The 20,188-nt window shown below is 51.3% G+C and overlaps 1 protein-coding gene across 1 annotated transcript in view; it reads right to left on the bottom strand.

Moving 5' to 3' along the window:
- Positions 1–20,188, bottom strand: part of CHKA (choline kinase alpha) — a 60,221-nt gene that overhangs the window by 23,027 nt on the left and 17,006 nt on the right. Inside the window, exons 2-4 of the mRNA XM_042781533.1 lie at positions 13,872–13,983; positions 3,328–3,357; positions 2,241–2,294 (exon numbers count right to left, since the gene is read on the bottom strand). Coding sequence (XP_042637467.1) covers positions 2,241–2,294; positions 3,328–3,357; positions 13,872–13,983 — 196 coding nt within the window. The remainder of the gene's footprint in view (positions 1–2,240; positions 2,295–3,327; positions 3,358–13,871; positions 13,984–20,188) is intronic.

The raw sequence follows: 20,188 nt of genomic DNA, 5'->3' as shown, positions 1-20,188 counted from the left end.
ACCGCGATTCTGCTGTGGGGGAAGGGAAGAGAACCTGTGCTCGGTCTCAGCCTTGGCCAGGCTGAGGGGCCCCGAGATACCCACGGAGAGATTCTGCTGGCATTCAGCATTCATCCCAAGGGAGGAGCTGGGCTGCAGACCAGGAGTCGTGGATCTCTGACCTGGAGGTGAGATCCGGGACTTGACCAGGGAGACGGGAGTTCTAGCATAGGCTGAGGAGGATGAGCCTAGAAAGGAGACCAGAGAGAAGGGGAAGAGGCCCAGAGGCTGCCACCTCTATGTCCCCGTCAGCAGCCCAGCAGGAAGCAGGCACTTCAAAAGGCAGGGCAGCCTGGCCAGTGCTGCTGAGAAGTCGAATCGCAAGAACCCGAAACAGACTTCGGTGCCAGCATTCCAACATTCTCAACTATCGGGGGTGCAGAGGGCCCAGAACACTGCAAAGAGGGGAGAACCCTTTGTGGTCACTGTCACCCTGAGAGCACAGGCTGGAGTGGTCTCCAGAGCAGGATGCCTGCCACGTAATCCCACGACGTGGGGGAAAAGAGTACAAGGGTGAAAATATCCCCTCCTCGGTACGCTCTTTTAATGATCACCATGTCGTTAAGTTTTTTTTAGCATGACCTAAGAAACAACATAGGAGCTCTGGTAGCATAGTGCCTAAGGCACTTGACTGCTAACCAGGAGGCTGGCGGTTCAAACCCACCAGCCACTCCTCGGAAGGAAGATGGGGCAATATACTTCCGTAGTGATACTGCCTCGGAAACCCAAGGAGGGGTCGCGGCACTTGACTGCTAACCAGAAGGCTGGCGGTTCAAACCCACCAGTCAATCCTCGGAAGGAAGGCTGGGCAATCTACTTCCGTAGTGATACCACCTTGGAAACCCAAAAGGAGGTCACTGTGAGTCAGATCTGGCTCGACGGCAGTGAGTTTGGTTTTGGTTTTAAGAAACAGCACATTAATTTTAAAGTCATCTGTCACGAAAACATGTTGTTGTTAGGTGTCTTCAAGTTGGCTCCGACTCACCGTGACCCCACGTGTAACAGAATGAAACACTGCCCAGTCCTGCGCCATTCTCAGTGTCAAAACAACGTCTGAGCCCACTGTTGCAGCCACGGGTCAACTCACACCTTGAGGGTCTTCCTGTTTCTACCAAGAATGACCTTTACTTCACCAAGCATGATGTCCTTCTCCAGGGACTGTCCCTCCTGATAACACACCCAAAGTATGTGAGATGGAGTCTCCCCATCCTTGCTGCTAAGGGGCTCCCTGGCCACAGTTCTTCTCAGACAGATTTGTTTGTTCTTCTGGCAGTCCATGGTACACTCGATATTCTTTGTCAACACCATCATTCAAAGGTACCAGTTCTTCTCCAGCCTTCCTTTCTCGCTGTCCAGCTTTTACACGCATATGAAGCGACTGAAAATACCATGGCTTGGGTCAGGCACACTTTAGTTCTCAGAGTGGTATCTTTGATCCTTAATTCTTTAAAGAGGTCTTTTGCAGCAGATTTGTTGCACTTATTTTAATAATTAGTATATATCAGTAAAAGCAGTGTTTGTATATGTATGTAAATTGTGTGTCCACACACGTACCGACATACACACCCACATATACTACAAGAGTGTGCTCAAAAGGTGGTCACTTCCTGGAGATCACTGCTCCAGGGGCCCCAATTCTGGGCCCCACAGAGGGGCTCTCAGACCCAAGCCCTTCCCAAGAGGTACATTTCAGAGCCTGGGCTTGTTTTAGCTACAGCCTCAGTCAGGAAGAAGCCCTTCCGGCAGGGCCATCACAGCCAGGAGAGACACTGCTGCCTCCTCAGTGGGAGCGAGTGGCTATTCACACAGCTGGATAGCACCCCATGTCCTCATGGGCCACGGGAATGAGGCACAGTCAGCAGCACCAGCCCTCAGGATACCACCCACCAACATCACATACGTGCCCATCTCTCAGCCCCCAACTGGGGTCTGGACTGCCATGAAGTCACTAAACATCCACCGTCTCTATTCCCCAACTGGGGTCTGGACTGCCATGAAGTTACTAACATCCACCGTCACCACTCTCAGGAGAAGTCAGGATGACCCCTGGCTCTCTCTCCCCCTTGCTGAGGTCCCTCCCAATCTACCAAGAACCCTTCCCCTAAGACAGCAGAGGGCTTTCCAAGGCAGGTACGAGATACAGCCACAGGGACAGCCAAGCTCCGCTGGCAGACAGAGGCAGAACGGACACTGTTACTTACCTGGAATTCATCTTCCTTCTGAGCGTGTTCGGATCCCTCTTTGTCACAGGACCTCTAGGAATGAGAACAAGCAGACACTCCGGTGAGATGGGCCCTACGCAGGTAATGGCTTTGCAAGCATCCCGGGACTTCAATGGAGGACAAGCTGGTCAGCCCACTGGCATGAGCAGCAGGAGTCTGAAACATACCACTGGTCTCCAGCACTGGGACTAATGCCCTAGAGACGGCTCACTGCCTTAGGAAAAGGGATGTGCCACTGAGGGTAGCCTCTAGTTTCCAAAGTCATCCCCATATGCCCTTTCACAATTTCATTGTCAGGGGAAAGCCAATTGAGTACACTCTTGCAATTAGGCTTTTGAAAGAGAGATGGGCAAGCTGGCTGGGCCGGCAATTTAGGTACATGGTTCTCTTAAGTCAACACCATCCCAGGAGGCTGGCTGTCTAGCTGTCTACAAGAGCAGGGCGTGCAAACACACCTGTGGAGAGCCGTGGTCAGCCCAGGACTCGGCTGGGCAGGAAGGACACCTTGCTCAGGGTCTGTGTAGACACTCCCTGGACCAAACCAGCCACTTGCATAGACCACAGCTCTTCTAGCTCAGCCAGTTCTTAGCTCAATCGGAAATTTCCCCTTGCCAATAAGGGGATCGTGTCAATTTAACGACAATCCCTAAATGTATTTTACAAATTGATCCACTAAGGAATACTTTGGCCTCACTTTCCTCAATGGAATTGTACATTGTTGGTGCCCAGGACTCCAGCAGGGACAACATACTGAATCATTAAAGGACTGTAAGTGACTCCTGGGTACATTCCTGGTGGCACAGGTGGTGCTTTAAACACTCTCCCCACTCCCACAGGCTTTAAAAACCTTCACGCTACCATTAAAGATAAGGAGGTGGGGCGGGGGGAGTCAAGTTAGAAACGTATCAGGTCAAGACGGCATACGCCATGCTGCCTCTACGATCAGGTGCCATGACAATTGCACTGTCTGCTTAAGCCAGACCCAGCGGGAAGCCCATAGAGGACGTGTCCTAAAAAACTGTATGGTAATAAATTCTTGAACATCCCATTAAAAAAAAAAACATACCTTTCCATTCCACAGCTTTATCAAAAGTACCTGTGCCTAGAGGAGACAGTGTGGACAGGGAAAAAATGCCACGTTAAGCAACACCAGCTACTCTAGCGCCATTCCAACATCCTAGCGTCCTAGAGCACCCACTCCATCCAGCACACACTGAAGGGACACGCCAGACGTACGTGTGGCTGGTGTGAACGCATGTTCTACCTTGCTCAATATGAAAGCAAACAAGTTAAGCATCCATGTTCATGAAGCTGTCTGCAAAAGGCTATCCAGGCTTGCATTTATATACACGCAGTTAACTTCAATATCCAGTCACGTACATTTTGTACAAAGTACAGACAATACAAATGGGGACAGATTTTCAGTTGTGTAATCTGTTTCTATGATGGAAAATGTTACAGGTCAAATCCTGTTACAATGAAAGCTACAAAAATCAAAATATTACAAAGACACATTTAGCCTCTGCTGATGGCTTAAGGGAGGCTGTGATGTGCCCCTCGGGAGGCGTGACCAGGTGTCGTGAGAGCTTTCCTGCGGTAACTCCAAACCAGTGTCATGATTACGCTGTTACCTGAGACCTGTACTCTGGCTGTTGGCTGGCTGGCTGGCTGTCTCTAGGTTCCTAACAAACAGGGGAGCCATCTTTTACTTATGGCTGGTCTTCCCCAAAGCACCAAGCAAACCCTGACAGTTAGCACCCGTTTGGACTGATGGAGAAATGAACTTCCTCGTTTGGAAGCAGAGGGCCACCAGGCCCAAGGGGCAGCACAGGGTGGGACAGCCGACCTGTTTGGGGCCTTGCTGTCCATGATCCCAGGCCTAGGAAAACTAGCAGGGTGTTCGTTAGAACACAGCACTGGGACCACAGTGCCCCGTATGCCAAAGCATCATGTCCTCATGCTTCCCCTAGAAAGTGAAAAACATCGCTCTCCCATTTGCTGTATATTAATATATTCCTACACTGTAGGGAAAGGAAACAAGGAACGTGGGTAGTCGACCCCAGTGAGTTGTAACGGGATTTGACCTGTATAACGGTATCTTCTTAGGGAGATACAGTTAGCGAGTTCCTTAGCCAACAGAAGTCCTTCTCCCCACCTAACAGTGCTCTCGAAAGCAAGTCATTTCAGCCAAAGTCACAGCTGCTGGGGCCCGAGGCCGTCCCTTAACGCACTAGACCTGCACTGAAGCCAGTGCCGCCCACCCAACGAACGCGCACTCGTTTGGTCAGAGCACCGTCCTCAAGGAAGCTGGACTCCTGTGACAGCCACCCTCTGTTCTGTTTCCTCAGCACAGAATGCGCAGGTCCCTGACGCCTGGCAAGGAGACGAGCGGGAGCAGGAAGCGCCGGAGCAGACGGACATCCTCAAGGACGGACATCCTCAAGGAGCGGGCCGGCAGGAGGCAGACTCACTGCCCAAAGGGAGGTCAGGGAACGTTTCTGTCCGGCACGACAGGAACTAAAGTGCATTTTGGAATCTGTGGAATTTTCCTGCAGAGCCACGTTTATTTGAAGCAGACACTCTGACTTATGGTACAAATGTACAGTGTGACTTCAAATTTCTCTCCAACTAACTTTGCCAGATAATGAAAATCACCTTTCGTAAGTTCTAATATCAAACTAGAAAGTTCTTGACATTCATTGGAACCCTGAACACTAGATGTTTAGTATTATTAATTTTTTGACATGAACATGAATTATCATAGACATGTCTGAAAAATCACCTCACACACAAGCTGAACTATTTATGGCAGAAATCATACAATCTCTGGGATTTGCTTCAAATAATGCTCATCTTTCTCCTGTGGAGTGGCTGGTGGTTTGAACTGCTGACCTTCTGGTTGGCAGCCACATGCCTTAACCATTGTGCCACAGAGTGCCTTACAATCCTTGGAATTTGCTTCAAAATCACCCCAGGGTAGAGTGGCTGAGGGAAAGACTTGATAGAAGTCTGGCCTTGAGGCGAAAGTGAAGGCCTCTGGGGTCATTTCTCTTTTGCCCAGTTATGTCCATGCCTCAAATTCCAATAATAAAAAAAGTGTGAAAAGAGGCATTAAAATTTCAAGACCCAAGCAATCAGAATGCATTAAACAAGGACCAGAAGCTGCCCGACTCACAGATACCAGAAATCACGGATCGGGCGCTCCAGGTGGGTCAATGACACGCTGTAGAGCTCTTAGCCCAAAGCCGCCAGCACCGACTGCAAAGGTCCTGCTTTGGCACCTCCCTCCTCCTCTCCTCGTCTCCTTCCCTCCTATTTCTGGCTTGCTTTTCAAGAGATTCCATCAGTAAGAGTCAGATGTCCTTCAGCCTGAGATGCAGGGAATGAAATAGATGTGGCAGTTAACACTGTGTGTCACCTTGGCTGGGCCTGCTTGAGTGGCTGGGCAGCTGGAGGTAGTTATTCCCCATGATGAGACTGGCAATCAACTCCATGGTGGGATCTACCACAAGCAGCTGAGGGATGTGGTCTGCTTCCCATACGTAAGCAGCAGCTTTGGGAACGGTGTCAAGCTTATGGCACGCTGGAACCCTACATGTAGCTGTGTCGTTGTTCAGCAGCCTGCCATACTCTGCCGATCTTAGGACTTTTAATGGACTTGAATCAATGACCTACTGTGTGGTTTGGTAACACTGGGACTCTGTCTTTGTACCTGTCGACCTTGGGCTTGTCAGTCTCAGCAGCCAGCAGCTGTCTGAATGAAGAGAAGCCCCCAGCTTCAGTGGGCTGGGAGCTGGAGGCAGAGCTGAAGTCCAAGGCTGGGGGCTTTCACCCAGCCCCTAGAGCCTGGCACTTTGAACTTGGACTTAAAGCCTCCAAGACGGTAAGAGAATAAACTCCTGTTTGTTCAAGCATCCCATTTGTGGTATTTTCTGTTAGAGCAGCACAGAGGTAACCAGAACAGTGAGTGATAGCAGCACGTCAGGGTACATCGTCTAACTTTTATTTCTAAAGTTAGAGATTTTTGAAGTTGGTTGATATCTGACTGGCCAAGAACTTTTAAGTTAAAAACCTAAGCTTCTAAGAATCAAACTTCTATCAGCTAGGAAGGAAGATGGGGTGGGGGCGCCTGTGCTTTTTACTCCACCAACTTGTACTTCACAGACCTGCACACTTGCCAGCAGGCTTCCGAGTACACGGCCCTTTTCAGAGTAAGTACATGCAGTACAAGCTTTCAAATGTTACTCTTCTGGAGTGACGGGAGCCTGAAGCTGTGAAGACGCCGACAAGCCACCTTCTTCATCTGACTGCTCTCAACTCCCAGGAGAGCGAAGATTTTCAACATGGAACATGCTCGTGGCCTGCTGGTCGCTGTTAAGGACGGGGCTATGTTCTATGTGTTGAGGTGAACTGGGCAGGAAAAAGCGTGACAGTCACGACCCCACGGAAGTCACAGGTCATTAACGTGTGGCGGTGTGACTCTTCCTCCTCTTCCCTGACTGCTGTGAGAAGAATGGAGACACCACACGTGCACTACGTTTGTGATGTCTCAAGTGTTCTCTGATGTCACAGAACATCAGAATACTAGACTGCAATGTGATGACTGGAAGCCTAGTTTATGTGAACGGCAAGTGTTTAAACAGACACGTGATTGCCAACATTTGAGCACGGCTATCTCTAGACTACCAGTCATCCCCAGACCAATGTAAAATAATTGGGCCCTTCTGAACTTAAAAAATGGGCTGCTCTGCTGGATGTCAGTAAACTGGCACAGAAGCCGGTTAAGGACATGAGCACAGGGAGGTGAGTGGGGCCCGGGCTACAAGCCCCAGGTCAGGACTTCTCGGAACGAAGGTCACACCCCAGGCAAGCGGCTAAGGCAGGAGGCCCGAGACATCCAGGGCTGACCTGTCTGGGGCAGAGGAGCCCCAAGGGCTGACCTGCAAGCAACACTGTCACTTCTCCAGCCCGGCTACGTGACTATCAGATCGTCACGGGTGAACTTCTGAAAGGCATCTGGCACCCAGTGGAGGCTCAGAAAAGGCCACTATTTGACCAGGACAAAGTAGAAAGTTTGTTTTGAACTGACCAATGTGGCTGTCTGCCTGTCTATCTATCTGTCCACCTGGCATTTCTGTAAGTCTGAAAGTGAGGTGAAGGAAGAGGTGCCTATCCCAGCGAATTCTCCAGGGGAGGCCCGTACATTCCTCACATGACTACGTGCCTGTCATTTTCTACTGAGGAAACAGAAGGAAGGGGTCTGACTTGCCTTGGACAAAAAATAACACAAAACCCCAAAAAGGGGCAGTATTTTCAACACTTAACACCCTGGCATCTTAATCACAGTAGTGCCTCTTTTTAAGCACAACACACAAACTGTAGCTGGTGCTACTTAACACGCATTACAACTTTCTCTTTGAAAAGCGTTTCTGGAAACCAAGAACTAAAGAGAGAAACGAAAGCCGTAGAGAAGGCGCCACCTTCGGAGGGCTCATACTGTACCGTGAATCGTGTCTGTCACCGGGCAACCAGTGCTCCAGGCACGATCGCATGGGCAGCCTGCAGCAGAGAACACATGCACATCCATCACCCGGTGCCCTCACGCCCCCGACACAGACACATTCCTCCCAGAGCAGCTGGGCGTCCAGCCACCGTCCGGGGACCAGACGTCTGGGTTGGCTTCATGCTTGAGCCCAAACACTGAACACCACGAGACAGAGACACTCTGAATATATCACAACGAGACAGTCGTGTGGGGTTGGTTTAGTTACCATCAGAAGGCACCAAGGCAGGCACGGAAGGCCTACGGGCAGCCGCCGACAGCTGTCTTTGGAGAGTATTTGCTAGAGAGATAGCAGGTCAGACCGAGCGGGGAACGGGCAGCCCTAGGCAAAGTGTCACTCACGCCTGAAAGGGAACATGTGCCTACTCAAAAGAGGCACAATTTCACCATACTCAAAGTGCAGGGGACAGAAAAAGAATTTTGTAAAAGCGGAATAAACAAAACAAGTTAAACTTGTAACAACCCTAATACCAGTTGAGAAAAAAAATTATTCTTCACAGTAAGAGCCATCCCCAGGTTACAAACGAGGTCCATTCTCAACCGTGTCTTCCAGTCGAATCTGCAGGGAGGTCGGGGCAGTGCGTAGGGTTCGGTTCTCCTTGGGCCTCCCTTCGGGGCAAGAACAGGCTGGAGGCCTTCTCCGCGACTTCAAAGCTGCACGTGCAGCAAGCCCGGGGGAGTGGGATGAAGGATTTGTCGGGAGTAGGGGTTGGTTCAACCATCTCAGCGTGAGAGCAAACTGATTTAACAGTGAAGGGCAGGCATGAGTTGTCCCTAAGTTGGACCGTCGTAACTGGGGACTGCTGGACTCAGTGGCAGAGTTGGGGTCCCCACGGAGGGCCGCCACACCGCCTCTCCACAGCAGGGATGACTCCTCTCCCAGGAAAACGGTGCAAGCATCACTTACTTCTTCAGTAGCCAATAGGTTCCTAGTAGCCAATCTATGGGCAGCTCCACACTCCACTGTGGTTTAATTAAACTGCAGCTAAGAGAGCGGGGAGGCTGTCATTTTGTTGTCCACTTTCAAAGGGGACAGGGTCCCCGGCTTTACTCTTCTGTGTGACTAACGTGTATCTGCGTTGTGCCTTCATGCCTTACATTTTATGATGGTTAGTACTCAAACAAGCATTCACGTTAGCCTTCTAGTACTTTAAAAAAAAAGACACGTTTTTCCAGACCACACTCAGAGAGAGCTTGGATGCGTGTTGTGAGCACTCGTGCCTGTGAGGCCAAACGTCTGCCTTCATGCACAGAAGACTTGGCTTAACACACAGCCACTGTTCAGACAGACGGACAAACCCATCCTCGGGGACTTCGGCTGACTGGCACAGGTCACACTGAAGGAAAAATACGTACTGACATGCGTGTCTTCCACAGTTCACGATAAAGAAGCCCACTGAACTCGCTTCTCAGAAAAGGCTGCTACGGGGCACCGTACAGGGCATGCTCCTTCCCAGTATGAGAGAGGAAAAAGGCAAGTTACGTTTATGGCTCATCTGACAGTTGCAATTGTCTCTCCCCACGACGGCAAGGGCTCCCCGATGACTCCTCCAAACCTGCATTAAGCTGCCCTAGCTGGGTCAGGGGGTGTTAACAGCTGAGCTTGTCATCATGCATGTGGCTCACGGCATAACCTCCTTCTTATTAAAAACTAAAGCCAATCTGTGTGAAATAGACGGTAAATTGCACCGACACGTAAGACCTGAGCGGTTTGCATGTGTGATCATTTCTTGCAAATAGTGTCACACAGCTGTTCCCTAACTGGATCTGTCCTGTCTTACTCTATTTCAGGACTCATTCCTGCCCTTGTCAAACACAGGCTTCTCATAAGCCCCCTAAATTAACACAAATCCTCAAAAAGCCTCTGGGGTACAGCTCGGAAGTCTGCTCACGTCTCATCTTATATACAGTGAGGGCTGGAAGGACAGAGGTTTGAGGGACTGACCCTTAGCCCGGTGAGAGGCTCAGTACTTGGCTTCCTGTCACCTAACCCTGAGTGAGCTGGGCCCAGAGCCTCGTCTCACTGCCACCGTGGAAACAAAGCATGGGAGATGCCTCGCCAACACCAGGACACGGAAAATGAGAAGGCTGAGCCACGTCTGTCCCTTCAGAGCAGCCACCTGTCAATCATTGGTGATCAAAGCACCGGGGGAAGATTTATACTTACTACTTAATGCTCACCAAGGCAAAACGTTCAAAGGTTCAAAGCCAGGGGGAAAGGGTGGAAGGGACCTCAGATGAGACTGACGCCGTGTGTCACATAGTTAAGCACACTCAGGAGCTCTTCTGAGAAGATACGGAGACCCAGCACTGCACTCAGTCTTCAGTTAACGCCGTTCGCAGGAGCAGCAAACTCTGACCCAGTGTAAGGGATGCCACCCTGCAGCTGCTCAGCTGACCTGGGGGACAGCAGTCATGTCGGCACTCACATACACCTCCCAGGGAACACACACGCGTGTGCACAGAGGTGTGTGCCTCCCCACCAGGCAGCAGCAAAGCAGAAAGGGCAAGGTGTGCAGTAGTTAATAAACCCGTCCACCTATCAAGTCACGGAATTCCTCACTGGGGCTCCATAGTGCCAGCCATCTCTCCTACCGGTGCCCATTCTGACAATTTCCTACCAATTCTGGCAATTTCTCTTGTCAAGGGGTACAAGAGCTTCACCTGTAGACTATAAATACCTTTCCTCACGGCATAGGCCAGATTCATTCCAATGAGCTGATGAGAAACCAGGAATGCGTGCCCCAGTGAAAAAAATAAGACCAGACAATCCGGCCCCATGGAGACTTGTGAAGGAACACTCGATGCCAGTAAGCTTCCTGGCATGGCGCTGTGACAACTCTGCTTCTGCGGCACAGGGAGCCGGCCGGCCAACACTCAAAGCACCTCGATGTTCCCACTCCTTCCTTCTCTCTCACCAGACGTGTTTCCAGAAGCCCCTGTGCAGGCGGTCGGGTATTCATGGACCCCCAGTCCACAGCAGCCATCAAACTCAACTTCCAATGGCAGCCAGTGCCTCTCCTAAGCCTCGCAGAACTTGGGAACCAAAAATATTTAAAGTTGAGGCTATAGGTGCCCTAGTTTTATTAGGTTCAAAATTCTTACCAAAGAAAAACAAACATGTACTTGACCTAAGGGACCCTCCCACTGAGCAGTGACATTGAGAGGACAGGTTCCCACCTATGAAGAAGTGAAGCAGCAGCTTCCCCGATAAAAAGGGAAAGTCCGTGATGTCAGCCAAGAGACTGGGGGGCGCCTGCGTGTTATCCCCTTCGGGAACGACGGCTCTCCTCCAAGCAGCCCGTGCGTCCAACCAGCCCCGTCTCCACCCTCATCAGTGGATGTGGCACCAGGAGCGGGAACGGATTTAACATTTGCCCGGTAAAAACAACTGAGAAGCAAAATGCAGGGTGGCCCCTCCCAAAAATCCAACTTGTATGTTAAACATACTGTTTCTGATCATTTGCTAAGAATGCCTTCCAGCTTAAGCAGCTTCAACTGTTTGATTTATTTTTCTGAGTTACTCAATTCTTTTAAATTTGTTTTAATGAACAGGGATACAGACGGTTTCTATTTCCAGGCGTTTCTATTGCCTGGTGACTGTAAGGGAATACTTCCAGGCTGCTGCCCTGTCAAAAGGATGAAAGGATACAGCCGTCAGACTCAGTGACTCTTCGTTAGGGAACCTGACTGCCGAGTGCCAGGCTGCACAGTGGCAGCTTTTATCAAGTGCCTCACACGTGACACAGCACAATCTGATAGTCACTTGTTACCTGCAAATTTAAATGCACTAAGAGGAGATACGCTTTCAAATTCCGTTCCTCAGGGCCACCAGCCACCTGTGCCTGGTGACCTGTACTAGGCGTCACAGACATGGGAGGCTGCCGTCCCGCAGACAGTTCTGGGCAGTGCCACCCTGGAGGGCAGGACCCGATTCCAGGTTGAGTCTAGAAGACGAAAGTCCGCATGTTTAAAAAGCTCCTGCTGAAGTTGCACACACAAATTACAGTTTCGTAAATCTGCTATAAACAATACTCTTCCATCACATGCAACTTAGTGGATTATCACAGTGTTTGAAGTGTGGGCTTAAGGGCAAAATGCAAAAGCACGTGAAACAAACGGCAGAAATGGAAGGTTCTTCTTATGGAATGTAAACGGTCCTCCAAGGAAACTGGCTCCAGAGACGGAAGCAGGAGCCGGCATAAGCGAGTGCTCCGATGCTGCGCCTCGACGCGGCAACCTGATCACGTGAGAAGCTGAGCCCGAGTGCCCTCTCTGCCTGTGCGTCCCTCAGGGTCTGCATGGGTGAGTGGCTTCCAACAGTGGCCCTGGCTGTACATCAGCTGTATGGCCCACTAACAGAGGGCCTCTAAACACGCTAAATGGTGTCCACCATGGTCCCAGCACAGCCACTGTTACAGCCTGGCACAGTCCAGGAAAAGCTGGACAATGAAAGGGCTCATTCACATCACAGTTTTCAAGTGAATTAACGTCCAGATTTCAAATGCAGACTTTACTGTATTTTAAACCTACAATCCAGGACCACAGAGGTGGACATGGCCTGCTTTTTGGATTGAACTGAAATAGACGATTCGCTCAAAAAATCAAGTCAGAAAACCATTCTGCTCTATTTTATGAAGACAAAAAGGGGCCCTTCTAAAGAAGACCAAAATGCCTATCAAAGTTCTACCACGAAAGTGCTGAACAAATATTTCTACATGTGGTCAATGAAATGGCAAATTCATGGCATAAACAGTCAGAAATTGGTTCCTTAGGGCATTCTGTAATTGATTTGGTTAGACAATTCATATAACACTTTAATTAACTGTAAACTAGATTTGTAGATTATTTAAGTAATATAAAAATTCTAAAAGATTATGACTAACAAACTCAAGGTTTTGAAGCAATCTCAAAGGGAGACAAACAAACTGTGCTCCAGTGAGCACGCACTTCCTCCACTAACGCTGGCCTCTAAGATTGTGTGGCTGACGCCGTACAAACAGTATCTTCCCCACATCACAACTTTCCCAATCTAGGCCTGAGCTGAACATTTCAGCATGCTTTAGGAAATTCAAGCATCTTCAGGAGCAACTCAAGATTTACAGAAGAAACCTGATCAAAAGAGGGGGCCTGTAGAACAGAACTGCAAACTCTCTGGACGCTAGACTTTCGAGAGCCATGGAGGGTGGATGAAGCCCTGAAACTATTGCCCTAAGATAATCTTTAAATCTTAAATCAAAAGTACCCCTAAAATCTTCTTAAAATCAAACAACAGTTTAGCTTAATTAGTTTAAAAAAAAAAAGTCTGCTTTGAGTATTGTTGTTGTTATGTGCTGTCGAGTCAGACCCGACTCATAGCAACCCCTCCTTGGGTTTCCAAAGCAGTATCACTACAGAAGTAGATTGCCCCATCTTCCTTCCGAGGAGTGGCTAGTGGGTTTGAACCGTTAGCCTTCTGGTTAGCAGTCAAGTGCCTTAGGCACTATGCTACCAGAGCTCCCGCTTTGAGTATTATGCTCATTTAATTAAGAACTATCTACACGGAATCAAACTGACAACAGCAACTGGAAATATTAGATGGGAGCCTTAGGGGACTGTGCCTGCCGTTAATGAGGGTGGAACAACTTAGAAAGGAGGGTGGCAGTGGTGGCCCAACTAGAGGGATGGCATCGGTGCAATTGACCTGCTGGTGGAGGAACTGCACGGGGGAGCGGGGTACTCTCAACAGAATCAGTAAAATTTACGGGAAAAAGGGGCTACTAAAGAGTCAACCAACACTACCTCGTGTCTGGATACCAACCTGGGGACACTTGTACTAACGGACTAATTAATACATAAGTGGAAACAGGGATGGACTTAGAATGCAAACAATAAGCCAAGCGGTGCCGCTTGACTCAAATAACGGCAACGTATTTGATATTTTATCGATGCCAGTTAAGTACTTAAAACCTCCGCCCTGACCCCCACCCCTCAGGGAAGGGGTCCTGAGTGGCACAAGGCCCCGCCCCGGCCCGCCCTGGCCCCGCCCCGCCCCCATCTGGACTCACCATCTGCAGGATGGCGCCGTAGAGGCGAAGCAGCACCTTCCGGGGCTCGTCGGCCACGGCCTCCGTGGTGTCGGGCAAGGAGCACTGGAACAGCATGTTGCTGAGGCCGCCTCTGTCACAAGCAAGAGGGCAGTGAGTGTGTCTCCGTGCTGGGAGTGAGCGCCGGCACTGTCCCCGGGGAGTCGGGCCACCCACGCCTGTTGCCATCTCAGCCTTGGTTTGGTCTCTGCGAAGACTTGGGCCATAAATGGTTCTGCTCCGAGTTTTCAGATCAACGCCGCGCGACCCGTGAAAAGCCGGGAGATACCCGTTCTGTGCAGATTGGAGCTGCTCGCCTACCGCCGCGGGCCACTGGGGGTCGCCAGGAACGCCCCGAGCAGAGACCAGAACCGCCGCACCCCGCCCATCTTCTAGAACCCCAAGTCCCCAGCGTCACTCCGTAATGACAGGCGAAACTCCGGGTGGTGCTGAACCTTCCCCTTCCCGCCTCCCGCTTGCAGGGTGGCTTCCAACCAACGGGAACTGACGGCCTGTTCCTAAAGCCCGGAACGTTCACTGATTCAGCCTAAACCTTCAACTGCGGCTCCCCAGGACAAGAAAGGAGCCCACCGAACCCCCTTCAGGCCTGGAACTGAACTCACAGCCGCGGCTCAACCTGCAGCCAAACGGAGGCCAGTGAACAGTGACACCAGGGAGGTGTCGCTTCTCCGAGCTCCAAAGCGCACTCTGCCCAGGGATATAGCTCAGAGGGCAGCAAGGGACAGGAGAGGCGAGGAAGGGCCACCGTAACCAGGGCAGCAAGCGGGGAGCTGTTACACCTGGGGACCGCCATCCGCGCCACCAAGCACACGCATGCCGACTGCTACACGGAAAACCTTCACCCAAATCCCAAGTACACAGAGATCTGGCACATGGAGAAAGCAGACACAGAACTGGAAACCAGTCACAGGCCGGGCTCGGAGGCTACCGCTGCGGCCCTGGGGCCAGTTCCGGCTCCTGGCCCCCCTGACGGAGCAGAGCCGCCGCCGGGGCCTTCCTGGCTGTAACCCGCACCAGGTGTCTTCTCCCACAGAGGGACGAGTGGGTTCAAAGCACCCACCTTTCGGCGAACAGCCAAGCACTTAACTACTGCCCCACCCGGCTCCTTGTCTGAGCATCTGCCTGCGGCCACCCATCAACGCCGGCTGGAGCCCGACCACCGCAGGACTGCCTGCCGCGTGGCCGCACGCACGGACCGGTGAGAGATGGTCACCAGCCAACAGAACCACCACCTTCCAGCCTGACACGGCAGACCGCGGAGGCGCAGGTCCAGCCCTGTGAACTGGGCTCATCACGTCTCGGTTCTACTCCCGTGGCTGGCAGGCTCCCCCTTCCCCAGTGAGAAGCCTGGCTACATCCCGGCGGCACCGCCAGCACGGAGCTGGCACACGCCCGCTGCCTGCACAGCCCACGCGCCCGTGCCAGCGAGAGCTGCTGTGACCCCTGGGCTATCACCCAAGGCTGGCTGTCCCCAGCGCTCCGCGGTCTCCCCCGCGCCATGCCGTGCCGGGAACGAGGCGCACACATGGCTGGTGCTGATAAAGCTCTTGTCTCTCGGCTGCACACCCTGCGTGTCGGCTCTGTCCCTGACGCCCTTCGGGGGCACTGAGGGAGGCTGGCAGCAGGCAGGGGGCAGACCCCTTCATGCTCCCTAAGACCGTGTCAGCCTACTGCAATGGCACCATCGCAGCCCGCAGCAGCCGCTGGTCCAGGCCGTTTGGCAGTGCAGCCCCGCCTCCAGAGGGATCATGGCTCCCACCCAAGAAGCTAGTGACAACCACGCGGGGCCCTGTGCGCCCTCAGAGGTCGGAGTCGCAGCCCTGAGAACCCCCATCTCTGCCTTTCACTGCCCAACCCCTCCAGTGGGGCTGCACTCTGCATCCTCCACGCCTGGGTGTCCTTCCACCAGTTCCCTGACGCCTGTGAACCAATCCCCACACAGGCTGCCTCGTAGGCATCGCAGGCTCGGCTTCAGACCACCGCAAGGAAGCGAAAACTGCAATAAAGGGAGTCACACAGATTTTTGGGTTTCCTGGTGCACATAAGTTATGTCTCCCTACACTATAGTCTATTAAGTGTGCAAAAGTATGATGAAAAAGTTTGAAATACTGTGAGAATGACCAAAATGGGGCAGACACACGAAGTGAGCGCATACTGTCGGAAAAATGGCGCCAACAGACTTCTTGACGCAGGGTTGCCATAAACTTTCCACCTGTAAGAATGCACTCGGTGTGAAGTGCAACGAAACGAGGTATGCCTGTATTCACCTGTCTGTGCTCAAACACCTAGCGTCCGTCCATCTCCTTCCAGGGTCCTGTCCTGACCGGCACAAGTGGCCCAGAGCTTCAGCAGTGCCTGCAGCCTAAGAATCGGGTCACATCCTAGGAATGGCAGGCAGTCAGCTGAAAGGGGCCTGGACCCCATCAAGACCACAGAATTGCCACGTCGCAGCTCCCACAGCAGCGTCCGCGTGGGCTGCTTCCTGACTTCTTTATCACGAAAGAGAAATAAATTCCTACGTTGTTGCAGTCACCATTAGCTCAGGGCTTTCTATCGGAAGCAGCTAACTGAAGACTAATGCAGACACCGTACCACCATGTCCATTTGCCTGTGTTCTCTGGATCCGGAAACACCTCCTCACTTCTCTCCGCGAGCTGAAAACGACCCACTCGGCACAAAGCCCAACCTCCCCCACAAGGCTCTTCACCGTCTTCACCTGCTCCTTGAAGGCAGAAGCACTGTCTAGCTGGCAAGTCGCAGGACCCAGTGGCCCCACAGTGTCACTGCTCAATACAGGTGTTCTGAAAATGACAGTCACCACCACCGTGTCCCATGGATACCTGCCTTCTCAAATCCCCAACTGCATTCGGTAACTGGTGTCCTGTATCATGCTCTCCTAGGCTTGGTGGGTTGCGTCTTGGCTCCCTAGTTAGACAGTAAGCTCTCTAAGGGACAGTCGCCCCACTCTCCGTGGCAAGCCACGGGCTTCAGAGTAGCGAGATGTGGATGCAAATCCCACTTCTGCCACTTATGAGCTGTGTATTCAACCACTCAGGCCAGTTACTAAAGCTGACTCTCAAATTCATTCATCTATAAAAAAGGAGGGAGCTCTGGTGGTGTAGTGCCTAAGGCATTTGACTGCTAACCAGAAGGCTGGCGGTTCAAACCCACCAGCCACTCCTTGAAAGGAAGGTTGGGCAATCTACTTCTATAGTGGTACTGTCTCGGAAACCCAAGGAGGGGTTGCTATGAGTCGGATCCAATTCAAGGGCAGTGAGTTTTGTTGCTTGGTTTATAAAAGAGGAATATGCCCCTTAGTTATTAAAATCTTTCATTAAATAAGAAATTAACAATGTATATGTGAACTGCTGTATGAAAAGTGAATTTACTCTGTAAATCTTCACCCAAATCCTAATTAAAAAAAAAAAAAAAAGAATGGTAATAAGAAATTAAATCTGTGGACCAAGAGGATACAACACATTCCAGGATACAGAACAACTCAAGAAAGGTTCTGAATGAGCCAGCGAGCTGTGTGTGTGTTGAGAATAATTACAACAAAGTGCACACCTCGTCAACAGTCTCCACGTGGACAATGCAGTGACAGTGGTCACACCCCTCAAATCGCACGTCACTCTCACCAGACTTTAACAAATTAGCGAATGAATTTTAAAGACTCAAGTCAGACACGAAGAATTCGTCCACGAGCACCCTGATAATGATATCTCGCAAACCAAATGATCAAAGGCGACACCATGGAAAGGGGGCTAGTGCAACACTCAATGCCAAAAGACAGTGATGCACGATGCCTGCAAAGGTCAATGGGGACACCATGGAAAGTGGACTAGTACAATAGTCAATTCCAAAGACGGTGATGGTGACGCACAACGCCTGCAAAGCCCTGAGGAAAACAGTCAACCCAGACCTGTCCCACTCAGCGAACCCTCTCAGGCATGTAAGAATTCAAGGAACACAGCATTGAGACCGCCCCTTCCTTAAACATCTCGGTGATAAAATCTAATCAGTCAATAACAGATCAAAATGTAAAACTTCCCAGAGAGGCTGTGAGGAAGGCTGAGGGCTGAGCGCCAAGTCCTCTCAACTGTAACACTGTGGCACTGATCATTACAGCCACAGAACTAAAGGTAAGTGTTACAAACCCAACCCCCAAAAAAGTGCCACAAAAAACTCCAGGGGGAGGAAGAGGGCAGGAAGTGCGTGTTTACTCATCTTTGACGACAGACAGCATCACCTCGGACTGAAGCAGTCTTGAAAGCGAGTGGCCTCACTGGTCTCCACTAGCCTTTTTCTTAACCATACAACGATGTCCTAGAACTAGAAAGGGCCTCATCTAGCAAGCCTGTGCTCACATCCACCAAGACGGGTCTGGAGCTCCAACACCTAGGACCGAGGGTCACTTCACATGACCCCTCTGCTCTCCTTATGCCTCCCTGCATGGCTTACAAGTACATCCTCTTGGCGACACCCTGGAGCGCAGAGCGGGCAGGCTAGGATTCCTCACAGGCCTGGCAGCAGCTGCTGGGCATGCTCAGTGGGCAGGAGCGGTCAGCCTGGCAAGCGGCACAGGCACCGAGACGTACAGGCGAGCGGTCTGCCGGGAAGCCAGTCATGGCAGGAGCCGGCACACAGCCTCAGGACGCAGCTGGACGCACGGCCCGGAGCTGGCTGTCGTCAGTGCAGTCTACACAGAGACCTGCCGGAGCCCACAGCACAGCCAAGCAGGACACATGTACTGTGGGTCTCGTGGGCCCAGGCTTACAGACAAATGGACCCACGTATCACCGTGGACTGATATACACCACCTCTGCGTGGCCTTCCCCTTGCCCAGAAATCGTACAGAGAACTGTGGACAACAGGAGTGTGTGGACACGGCCCTGTGGACAGGTGAGGTGAACGGTGCTAACGTGTCGGCCTTGTGCGGCTAAAGCCAGGGGAAGCCGCAGGAGGAGCTCCCATCCCCGGACTGGCCGGAGTGCCGAGCAAGCCAACGGGGCAGGCGCTCAGAAAACGCTTCAGCAACTATCTGGCGGGTGCAAGTAGTCTCTTTGTGGTTTCTTCTGATCTCTGCCATTGGGGTCAAAGGTTCGTTATGACGAATCCCAAAGTGGATTTACAGACCCATCAAACATCTAGATAAAACGGATGTGAGTATGATACACAATCACAGCATGTCTTTCAGCAATTACTTAAGTAGTACCGTCATACAGTATGGGAGAGACATCTCACTGGGGTGTTGCCCAAACCATCCCAGAGTTCCACAAAGGGATGGACAGGAGCTTTTCCTGGTTGCATGTCACCCAGCCAAGCCAACGTGGAAGCCGTCAGGAGAGCTGAGCGGAGCTCTCACGGTCCCCTGGAGCCCCGACTCCTCAGGGCGGCCACCTGCACATGTTTAAACTCTTCCCCACCCCTGACAAAGGCACTGCTCTTGGTCTGGGGGGATCTGGAACCTCAAACCGACAGAACTCGTCCTCTCTGCTTTTCTGGTAGATGGAGTCCTCCCTTCATGCAGCTCATTGAAAAATGCTTCACTGGCCAACTTCACAGGATTAGCCTGTCAGATGCAGTACAGTCGTCCGCCTCGACAAGGACCCTATCTGCATAAGCCTCCTCACTTAGCCAACAAAGTCTGTGCAATAAGAATTAATTGTTTTTTAAAATAAATGCAGGGTTTAATTATGCTCAGTGAAATAAGTCAATCACAGAAGGACAAATATTGTATTAGTCCGTTACTGTAAAAGTCAAGCAACGGTTTATATGTGGAAGGAAATTTTCTTTGTTGGTAACCAAGGTGGGAGGGGTTAGACAGGTAGAGACAAGTATTGATTTGGGTGAAGAGAAGGGCAATGTACCAAATATGAGTGATCAACATGGTGGCATTGAGGAAAAGGAAGACACAGAGAGGTGCATGGGAGGTGCAGACAACAAAGATGAACCCTTTTGCACATACAGTGCTGTGTTGTCAGTGAAGGCAAACATGGGTGTATGGGTGGATAGATGGGTGGGCAGGCTGAACTACTAGGTTTGTCTATGCAAGGGGGAGTGTGCCCAAAACCATGTATAAGGTTGGCAGACAATGTTTCTATAAATTTATTGGCATATTCTGTAAGAAGTCCCAGGTATATAGTAGAGCTGACGAGAGGGAAGATTGTAGCCACTTCTGGGCCACAGCCAGCTACCCAGAGGGAGAGAGCTACCCAGAGGGAGAGAGTAGTTGGACCTGTGGGCTCGGGACCATAGTCACGGGACATCAAGCTCAA

The sequence above is a fragment of the Orycteropus afer genome, unplaced genomic scaffold (assembly GCF_000298275.1).
Source record: "Orycteropus afer afer isolate SDZICR_OR568_19922 unplaced genomic scaffold, OryAfe1.0 scaffold00130, whole genome shotgun sequence".
NCBI lineage: Eukaryota > Metazoa > Chordata > Mammalia > Tubulidentata > Orycteropodidae > Orycteropus > Orycteropus afer.
Note: the sequence above shows the minus strand (reverse complement) of the source record. Positions and strands in the feature narration are given on the sequence as shown.